The following is an 11,156-nucleotide window of genomic DNA, read 5'->3' on the forward strand; positions in this document are numbered from 1 at the left end:
TATCCACACCGCTACATGCCTAAACATATGTACTTAAGTGTATTACGAGGTAATACATATATAAGCAATATAAGTCACCGCTCCGCCTCAGTAGCACGCGGTCACTCGAGGAAAATGTTGTTCAAAACATTACTAATCTTTTTTGTTGTCGGTCAAACGTTAGCGTGCCAGAGGAAAGTCGAAAATGCAGACACATCAACAGGTTTGTAAATAATGACAGTTAAAAATTGTGTCCCACAAAAAACCCAATATATATACATAAAATAGAAGTAATTTAAAAAAAAAACAGTTATTCGGACTTTAAAACTAAACTACCGAATTGTTTTTAATAATGTCTCCATTGGACTTATCTGTAAGTATATCCTTTCAGATTAAAAAAAAATATATATCTGAATCGATTTAGAACCGACGGAGTTATGAAGTAGCTAATATAAAAAAAATATAACCAAATTTGCAAACCTCTTTCTTTTTTAAATCAAATTGGTCACTCAGAAATTCAATCAAAATTAATTTATTAATTTAATTTTTAAATCAATGTAACAATTGATTTTTTTGTCGTGGAATACAATCTCAAATTATATATATATATATATATATATATATATATATATATATATAAATGCACTAAAACATACAGTAACAACAATAAATTAATAACAATGTTAGCAAAGGCGAACTTATCTATAAAAGAGATCTCTTCCAGATAGATAAATAATTTATTTGAGTCATTTATGGCACACCTAAATTAACAATTAAATTCATACAAATCAAAATTAATTTTTTTATTAAAATATAAGATTACGAAAATATGTTTTCGCCCTGTGTTTTAAATCAATGTAACAATTGATTTTTTTGTCGACCAATTTAACACAAAAAAAAATTGTATTGTATTATATATAAATAATATAATATATATGTAAGAGGTGACTAAAGGAGCTTATGGTGGAGAGTTGGGTAGCAGCGTCCCTCTTAAAATATTTATAAAAACTAACTGCGGTTGCCAACCCGCCTGCCAAACGTGGCAACTACTGGTATATATATATATATATATATATATATATATATATATATATATATATATATATATAAATGGTATACAAACGAATTAATTAAATAAACATACCTACATTGTAAATAATTCACCACAATAATTATATCTTATCACTTTAAGTTCTCACACTAAATAGTTATTACTTATTTATCAACAGGATCGCTACAAAATGACGAATCGACCGGACCAAGGAGACAATCAACAGAGGAAGGTCCCCTGACTGTGACCCCGGCGGGCCCCATTCGAGGGTCCTGGATGGAGACGCGCCGTGGACGTCCGTTCCAAGCTTACCGCGGCATCAGATACGCTGAACCACCTGTGGGGGAGTTGAGATTTAAGGTGCTTATTTATTTGTAAAGCCTAATTGAAGATACTGGGGGGAAAGGGATTGTTAGTAATGGGGTCTAACTGACCTATTGCTTGTAATACACCTTATCAGGTTGGCCTCCATGCGGTTCCCTCTAGAAACCATCGTTGTTGATTCTAGTGACATTCGTCACGATGGGCTAAATGACCTGCTCTCATCGTTACCTATTATCCCTCACTGGTGCTCCATCAGCGTATACTGATAATGCAGGCGGGGTTACTATCCCATTATCACCCATTAAAATAAATGGAAGATACCAAGTTAATTTTAAATTCTATTTTATATCGCTATTTCTGACATAATCGCGTATCTTGAAACAAATCATGCTCACTCTAATACCCAGACTGGAGGTGGCGTGGTGGGCCGGGTCATTGGGCTCCCAATAATATGGTTAAACCCAACGATGGCTGACTCATCCGTCATACTCGTGAACGGGCGCTTTCTATAGAAACTGTCTGTTCAAGACTCCTGCGATTGAATGTAGTTTTTAATCAATAAGAAATGTATATCCAACCCTTAAATTTAATAATGATGATGAAATATGACTAGCAACATTGACAATTCTCCTCCGCAGCCCCCAGTACCCATTCTTCATTACAAAAAAGAGGTGGACGCAAGCAAGGAAGGTCCAGCGTGTCCTCTACCAGTACCACCCACCTACTACATCGACGAGGACTGTCTCACTATCAACGTCTACACACCGAATAATAACAGGTATTTTAATAATTCATTTGGAGAGGATGGATGAAAGAAGAATTACGAAAGAGATTTATGGAGCAAGAATGAATGGAGATGTCGGTAGGGGCCGCCCTAGACGGACGTATGTCGACCAAATAGGCAACGTGCTGAAGAAGGGCCAAATTAAAAGTATCCGTAACCGGCGAGCGTGTATGAAAAGATCGATGAATGTGAAGGAAGCGAAAGATGTTTGTTTGAATCGAAGCATTTGGCGTTCCATTGTTTCTGCCTACCCTAATGGGAGACAGGCGTGACAGATATGTATGTATGTATTTTAATAATAAATAATGAAAATAATTTATGATTGATGGAATAAAGACATATATTTTCTATTGCACTCTAAGTGAATACGTATTCGTAAGAATCTCATTGTGCGTTATAAGTTACAGAATGTGATATTTATGCAGATAAAGTTAATGAATAATTAATGATATGATAATGGGTACCTCTGTCCCTCTGTAACAATGTTTTTTTTTTATATTATTTTAAGGGCTTTTACCTTCTTCAGGTATATCAGTCCTATTGTACCCTGAACTGATTTCTCAAACAAAACATTATCTATTTTCCGTAGACGCGGAAAGAGAAGAATTAATTGGCATCAATAATTTACAGAGATGTTAAAAAATTTCTGGTTTAAGTTCAGCTAACATAGATTGAATAAGACCAACATTAAATTTATTCAAGTTAAAGTGGCGCATGAATTCTTGTCTTTCCTTCGTGTTAATACAACACTAATAGAATATGATGCACATAAAGACCTAATTGCAAATTAAATATTTAAATTAGAATAATGGAATGATATCCCCGCTAGCTGGCCGCAGGCTTCATCCTCACTTCTCATAATTTCCTAGTACTCCGCCAGCGTAAATCGAATTAAAAAAAAAAGTCAAATCTTAAGTCAATCATGACTAATTCATTAATAATCATCGACGATGGTCCCCAGAAATGAAATAAAATTTATTAAATGAAGTGAAATGAAATTTATTTGCTACAAACATTGTAGAGGCCGGAATAACAAAAAACATAACTGACAGCTCCTTCTCTCTGGAACAAGTTTGGCAGAAATGAAAGTGTTTAACAATAGCGCAGGTTCTGTCTGATACCGGGTCCATGTTAGACTATGTATTGAGTCCAAACTTGCAATGGGAACTAATGTCCCCATTAATAAATTTTTTTATAAGTAGGTAATTGAAAAAAGAAAATTAATTTCATTTCGTACAAGATTACATTACTGTCGTACGTGACCCAAGTCTAACCTCGATTAAAAATTATTGAATACACGCAAGTACCGTGTAATTTAAAATAATAGAAATCAGCTACGGGAGCTTGAATTTATATTTAAAACAAACTGTATAAATAATTAAGTACTTCTTTTTTTTATACAACTTAGAATGGCAAACAAGCTGACGGCCCACCTGATGGAAAGTGGTAACCGTCGCCTATAGACATGAGCAGTACCATGGACATAACAGAGTATACTGTTTCGCTCATGATACCCCCCATGCGTTGCCATTCCTGAGGACTCGGGTGTTATTCCTCTGTACCCAGTAAATTCACGCCATATCCCACCCTTCAAACCGAAACACAGCCATGCAAACACAGCTGCTTCACGGTTGAAACACGAATAGGACAGAGGTACCCAAGCAATCGACTTTTGTACAAAGTCTCCCTCTGGTCTGGTTCTTCTATCTCTTGACTATTATCCTAGTTTATTTGAGGTCTGCTGCTCTCCTAGTAGTCCTGCGTCACACCGTACGGTTATGGGTTGCCTGTTCGCTCGCGTTTGAACATTACATGTCGTTCTTTATTGTTTGCAACCATGTCATTGGTGGTCGGTCATGGTACGTCTTTCCTTCTTTTATTTCTCTCTTTTAGTCACATGGTCATCATCCCGTCTCATCATATGTATACATAATTAGGTTTTATTTTTTTCTAATTATTTCGTTTACAGCACAGTTATTAAAAGTTATAAAGTACTAGGAGAACAGAACCATGGAAAAGATCTTACAACTCTCCACTCGTACATACTAAACTATCATTATGGGTCTTCTTACAGTACCAAACCCCTGCCTGTGATATTCTTCATTCACGCAGGCGGGTTCTACTCCATGACTGGTCGCAGCGACCTCGCCGGTCCCCATTACCTCCTGGACAGAGACATCGTACTGGTCACCATCAACTACCGACTCGGATCGCTTGGTAAATAAAAATTTATCATCATTATCTTTCCACTACTGGATGAGGATAAACCTCTCTTTTTTTATATTATTTTTTTACAACACAGGGGGCAAACGAGCATGCGGCTCACCTGATGGTAAGTGACTACCGCCGCCCATGATCACCCACAACACCAGCGGCATTGCAGGTGTGCTACCGGCCTTTTAAAAAGGAATATGCTCTTTTCGTGAAGGTTATGTTGTCGTATCGGTTCGGAAATACTGCTGCTGGAAGTTGATTCCAAAGAGTATTTGTGCGTGGAATAAAAAGCCTTGAAAAACGCACGGTGGAAGACAGCCACTCGTCCAGATGGTTGGGATGAAACTCTCTTAAGATACCTAGTCCCCTGAGTTTGGTAACAGGTTAAAATAAAAATATATATATATATATATATATATATTGTATTAGTAAGGATTCTATTTATTTTTCTTCACCAGGATTCCTCAGCACCGGCGACGCGCTGGCTCCCGGCAATAATGGCTACAAAGACCAGGTTGTAGCTCTACGTTGGGTCCAGAAGAACATCCGGGCATTCGGTGGGGACCCGGGGCTGGTCACCATCGCTGGTTGCAGCGCTGGCTCCTTCAGTGTTATGCTGCATATGCTCTCACCGATGACAAAAGGTATTTTAACCCACCCTTGAACGTACATCTTGCTTAAAAACGATCGGATGACAAAGCAATATTATTATGACATAGAGCTGATTTGATGATGGAGCTGGAAGGTGGCCACAGGAACTTCGTAATTAAACGACGTAACCCATCAAGTTTGGGCTCATTTGATTCGTATTGACGAGTACTTTGATACTAGATGGTAACCAGGGTCTGATGATGGAGCTGGAAGGTGCTATTTTTATCTTTTTAGTTCATTCTATTAACAAATAATAAAAGTTTGTTTTTAAAAGAAGTTTTTTGATTCTTTAATTATTACTTTAATTATTACTTATACTATCTTTTTTTTATACCACTGAGGTGGCAAGCATACGGTCCACCTGATGGTAAGTGGTTACCGTAGCCTATGAACACCTGCAATACCAGAGGTATTACGCGTTCGTTGCCGATCCTGAAGAAACCTCTTTACCCCCCTTTTGAAGAACCCCATGCTGTAGGCTCTTGGGAAAACCTCGGCAGGGAGCTCATTTCATAAACTGAGTGTTCGTGGGAAGAAACATCTCTTAAACCGCGCAGTACGTGGCCATTAAGGCTGTAGGACATGAGGATGAACTCCCTGTCGATAGCGAGCCGTACGATGGTAGAAAGTGGCTGTGGGCAACAATTCCTCTGGTCACAATCCGTTGTACAAGCGGTAGAACACGCAGAGTGAGATAAAATCTCTCCTAAGACATAAGGATTCGATACCACTTGTGAGCCTGGGATCATCGACAATTCTCATAGCTCGTCGTTGCAACGAGTCGAAAGGTTCAAACTGGTATTTAGGTGCTCCCGCCCATAAGTGACAGCAGTACTCCATGTGGTGATTTGCGATATTAATAATCTAATAATATATCAACATTTACAGGCTTATTCCACCGCGCCATATCCATCAGTGGTTCTCCAATCAACCAGTTACCTGACCGACATGACCTATACTCCTTGGCAGTGAAGCAGGCCGAGCTGGTGGGATGTCCAACGAGTAACTCCAAAGCGATCATCGACTGTCTGAAAACGAAACCATTCAGAGAAATAGGGGATTCGCTTGTTGGATTCTTTGTAAGCGTTCGTTTTTAAACGGTTTTATATTTTATATACAAAGTCAAAACAAACCTTATTTAATTAGACTTACTCAAAAACTCTACTGTATTTTTGGAAAGTTTTTTGTTGCGAAGAACTATAAGAAACACGTTCATTTTTATAATATGTATGGCCCCAAATGGTAAAAATAGATAGAATGAACGCTCTATATAAGCAACCTCTCTATGAGCAACATTCTTTATATTTTATTCATTCCACTCAGCTTAGTTAGTAAAAGAAATAAGTGAAAATATTTTCCACACGATAAGTATTTTTATACTCCTTTTTCCCCTATAAGCAATTTTTCTCAAAAAGATTTTTTTTTTATTGAAATTGGTTCAAATGAGTTACTTATATAGAGCGTTCACTGTATTTGGAATAAAATGATGCTTAATTCCATGATAATTAATTGTAGTATTAAACCGCCAAGAGGTGGTAGCCGTGTGCTACCGGCATAGAGTAGGCCACCCCTTCCTTTCCCATGGATGTCATAAGAGGCCACTAAGGGAGGGCGAGGGATGGGCAGCAGCGTTCCTTTTAAAACATCTTCAAAGCATAACTGCGGTTGCCAACCCGCCAACCCAACGTGGCAAATACTGGCAAAACTCCCCCTTCTGGGGAAGGCTTATGTTCAGCAGTGGACAGTTAACGGTAGATATAAATAAGAAACACGGAATAAATACAATATCATGCTCGTTTACGATTCCCGATTGTATAAAAATTTACCTTTTTTTTTTTATACAACTTAGAATGGCAAACAAGCTGACGGCCCACCTGATGGAGAGTGGTAAGCGTCGCCTATAGACATGAGCAGTACCATGAACATAACAGAGTATACTGTTTCGCCCATGATATGCCTATTTCCTTTCAGAACCAATTTTACGACCCAACCCTGCTATGGTCGCCAGTAGTGGAGCGGGACTTCGGTCAGGAGCGGTACCTCACCATGAGGCCCATCGACGCCGTCCGACAGGGCAAGATGCATGCTGTCCCTTACATTATAAGTCAAACCCATGACGAGTTCTTCTGGAAAGCCTTTCGTAAGTTATATTCTTGAAAGAAACTTGCCTGGTTGGTAAACAAGTTTTTAATTATCACTGAGACCTATGGACGTCTGCAATACCAGCGTTGCCAATGCTGAAGAAATCTTTTTACCCTTTTTTTAGAACCACCTGATGGAAAGTGGTAACCGTCGGGCTATAGACATGAGCAGTACCATGGACATATTGGAGTATACTGTTTTGCCCATGATACCCCCCCATGCGTTGCCATTCCTGAGGACTCGGATGTTATTCCTCTGTACCCTGTAAATTCACTCTGTCCCATATCGTGAAGCAGTTGTGTTTGCACAACCGGTTTGAAGGATTCGTGAATTTACTGGGTACAGAGGAATAACACAGCCATGCAAACACAACTATTATGTCATGGGTAAAAACTTTCCATCAGGTGAATGCTTGTTTGCCATTCTAAGTAGTATAAAAAAAAAAAAAAACCCTGTAAATTCACGCCATATCCCACCCTTCAAACCGGAACACAGCCATGCAAACACAACTGTTTCACGGTAAAAACACGAATGGGACAGAGGTACCCAAGCAATCGACTTTTGTACAAAGTCTCCCTCTTATACAAAAATTATGTCTTTATATATTATTAGTATATTATATACAAAAGGGAGGAAAAGAGATGTGCAGCATCGTTCCTGTTTAAACATCTTTAAAGCCTAACTGCGGTTGCCAATCCGCCTGCCAAGCGTGGCAACTACTGGCAAAACCCCCCTAGGGAAGGCTTATGTTCAGCAGTGCTTAGATTCAGCTATATATGGTGCTGTAATAACCGATTACCATCAGACGGACTGCACGCTTGTTTCCCACCTTTGTGGTATAAAAAAAATCACCATGTCAATGAAATATGTATATCATGTTATTATTAACAGCTGTCGTGCAAAACAAAACTCTTCGTGACACCATGAACTCAGAATGGGACCAATACGCCCCTATAAGTTTTCAACTAGCAAAGGACGAGACTGCTGTACCTTCGGCTAGAAAACTCAGGCAGGCGTACCTTGGAGACAAGCCAATAGCTGAAAATAAGGAGAGCGCAGACGGTCTTGGGAAGTTGTATGCAGATGCTCTTATAGGATTTGGTGTACACAGGTGAGTTATTAAAACGACCTTGGTAATGGTGGTTCAGCCGCCTGTTCAAGCTGCCTCCGGTGGTCGTTGGTTCGCGCGCGTGTGTGTGTGTGTGTGTGTGTGTTATATATATATATATATATATATATATATATATATATATATATATATATGTGTGTGTGTGTGTGTGTGTGTGTGTGCGTGTGTGTGCGTGTGCGTGTGCGTGTGCGTGCGTGTGTGTGTGTGTTTATTTATTTATGGATGTATACATATTTTAGTAGTAAATGCACCGTCTACTTAATTCTCCGCTTGCTTCATGGTTAGCTGGTAGAAAACGCCATTAGATATTAAGTCCGCCATATGTACACTTACTTATATTATATAACTGTGCATTCAAGTTTAAATAAATAAGTAAATATGTAATTATTTCATGATTTGTCATCAGGCTAGTGAACCTGATGTGCCGCCACTCGCCGCATAAGGTCTACTACTATCAGTTCGCCTACGTGGGCACGCACAGCCACTACGAGGATCCTGTTACCAACAAATCTATAGGTATGTACAAACAAGTCTCAAAGGGGCGGAAAGGGATTGTTAGTAATGGGGTCAAATAGCCCTATTACTAGCAATATACCCTGTCCGTGTGTGTATAATTCTTGTTGAATTCGTCACGATGGGCTAACTGACCTACTTTCATCTCCATCTGTCAATCGATAGCGCAGACACCATATTTATCTATTAAAACAAAAATAAAAAAAACAAGTCTCAAAGAGTAAGCACGTCACTTTATAAAGGTTTTTTTTAATGGATAATTAAATAGATAATCAAACAATTTTTTTCTGAAAATAAGCTTACTCGGTGCCAAATACAGATTGCATTTGCCACCGTGTAACAGGTATTCTATTCCAGAGACTTATGGTAGTATAGTGCTATTATTAACAACCGCGGGGGGAAAGGGATTGTTAGTAATAGAGTTTGATAGCCTCATTCCTGGCAAAATGCCCCGTTAGGTCGACCTCCACGCGGTTCCACCTGGAAACCATCGTGAACAATTCTTGTTTAATTCCTCACGATAGGCTAACTGACCCACTTCATCCTCACCTATCATCCTTCACTGGTGCCCCGCCGGTGTATACCAATAGCGCGGGTGGTGTTACCATTTCATTATCACCCCTTAAAAAAAAATTTTAACAACCTATAGGTACCTATAAGAGCATCGACTATAAACTTCCTATTAGGTGTCCCCTGTCCAGCTACGTTATTTATTTAGTTACAAAGTGATCATATTCTTGCCAGCCGCCTCCCACCATGATGACCTGATCTACCTGTTCACGCTGAGCTACCGCTTCCCGACCATCCAAGTGAGCGACAGCAAGGACTCCGTAATGGTCGACCGGATGACGGCAGTATGGTACACCTTTGCTAAACACGGGTAAGTATTTCGAAATCATGTTTTCTTAATTCAGATTGTTTACAGTTGAACATGTAGTTGTAAATCAACATATACATAGTATCCCAATATTTTATCCCTATTTTTGGGTTGTCCTTGGACCTTTTTATGATACTTAAAACAGCAAATAAGCTGACGGCCCGCCTGATAGAAAGTGGTAACCGTCATTTTTAGACATAAGTACTATAGGCAGAATGCACTGTGATTCCCTCATGCATTTTATTCTTGAAGACTCACTTCCACTCACAACTACTCTTTGGAATCAACTTCCAGCAGCAATATTTCCGAACCGATACAACAACGTAACCTTCAAGAAAAGAGTATATTCCTTTTTAAAAGGCCGGCAGCACACCTGCAATGCCGTTGGTGTTGTGGGTGACCATGGGCGGCGGTAGTCACTTACTATCAGGTGAGCCGCATGCTCGTTTGCCCCCTGTGTTACAAGAAATCTTATTGTAGTATTTGAGGGTATGAAGTTACACTATTGAAGGTAACTAAGAAATAAAATGTCATCCAGTCTGTAACCGACCAGTAAACAAGTTTTTTTTTATACCACTGAGGTGGCAAACAAGGATACGGCCCACCTGATGGTAAGCGGTTACCGTAGCCTATGAACGCTTGCAATACCAGAGGCATTACGCGCGCGTTGCCGACCCTGAAGAAACCTCTTTACCCCCCCCTTTTGAAGAACCCCATGCTGTAATGTAACAGTAATCTTGCATTTTTATTTCGATATCTCTGGACATACGTTACACTTATATAAAAAATATGTTATAAGTCTATGGTCTTATTATACCTATGTGTCCTGTAACTTCACTGTCAAATGCCAGTCTTCAAATCGCAACACAGCTATGTATGCACAGCTATTTCAATGAGGGAAACACTGGTGGCACAGTGGTACCCGTGCAAACCATTTTTTTTTTTGAGAAAGGGATTGTTAGTAATGGAGACTGAGAACCCCATTGCTAGCAATATACCTAACCAGGTCGACCACCTCGCGGTTCTCCCTGGAAACTATCATGGTTAATTCCTGATGAATTCATCATGATGGACTAACTGGCCTGCTTTCATTCTCATCTATCACCCTTCACTGGTGCTCCGCCAGCGTATCCCGTTAGCGCAGGCGGGGTTACCATACCATTTTCACCCATCAAAAAAAAAAAACAATTTTTTTATAGTTTTTCTCTAGTAAGTTGGTCTGATTTTATTGTTTGTTTTCAGCGACCCAAATCCCCGCGGCAACGAGCTGCCGGAGCTGTCGACACTGCAGTGGCCGGCCATGACTCCGACGGCGCGCAAGTACCTCAAGTTCGACCGACAGTTCACAGTCGAGGAGAACATGTTCGAGGACAGGTTCAAAGTGTGGGAAGAACTGTACCCTGTTGAATATTAAAGTACAGTTTGATTAAAGAAAACCAACTTTTGTTATACTCGGTTAATTAGAATCAATAAACACTATTTAATTTGGATA

At 39.4% G+C, this 11,156-nt stretch overlaps 1 protein-coding gene across 1 annotated transcript; it reads left to right on the plus strand.

Moving 5' to 3' along the window:
- Nucleotides 1–11,156, plus strand: LOC113509382 (carboxylic ester hydrolase-like). The gene is made up of 11 exons (XM_052893492.1): nucleotides 1–202; nucleotides 1,209–1,390; nucleotides 1,993–2,132; nucleotides 4,213–4,355; nucleotides 4,811–4,996; nucleotides 5,892–6,082; nucleotides 6,975–7,143; nucleotides 8,037–8,256; nucleotides 8,681–8,790; nucleotides 9,532–9,667; nucleotides 10,907–11,156. The coding sequence occupies exons 1-11, from the start codon at nucleotides 16–18 to the stop codon at nucleotides 11,076–11,078; spliced, it is 1,836 nt and encodes a 611-aa protein (XP_052749452.1). The 5' UTR covers nucleotides 1–15; the 3' UTR covers nucleotides 11,079–11,156.

The sequence above is a fragment of the Galleria mellonella genome, unplaced genomic scaffold, assembly GCF_026898425.1.
Source record: "Galleria mellonella isolate WM207_F2 unplaced genomic scaffold, CSIRO_AGI_GalMel_v1 utg176, whole genome shotgun sequence".
NCBI lineage: Eukaryota > Metazoa > Arthropoda > Insecta > Lepidoptera > Pyralidae > Galleria > Galleria mellonella.

Coding starts and splice junctions, on each gene's coding strand:
- LOC113509382 (XM_052893492.1), top strand. CDS start 16: ATGCCTAAACATATGTACTTAAGTGTATTACGAGGTAATACATATATA. Junction 7,144..8,036: donor GTTCTTCTGGAAAGCCTTTC/GTAAGTTATATT, acceptor TATTATTAACAG/CTGTCGTGCAAAACAAAACT. Junction 8,791..9,531: donor TGTTACCAACAAATCTATAG/GTATGTACAAAC, acceptor TATTCTTGCCAG/CCGCCTCCCACCATGATGAC.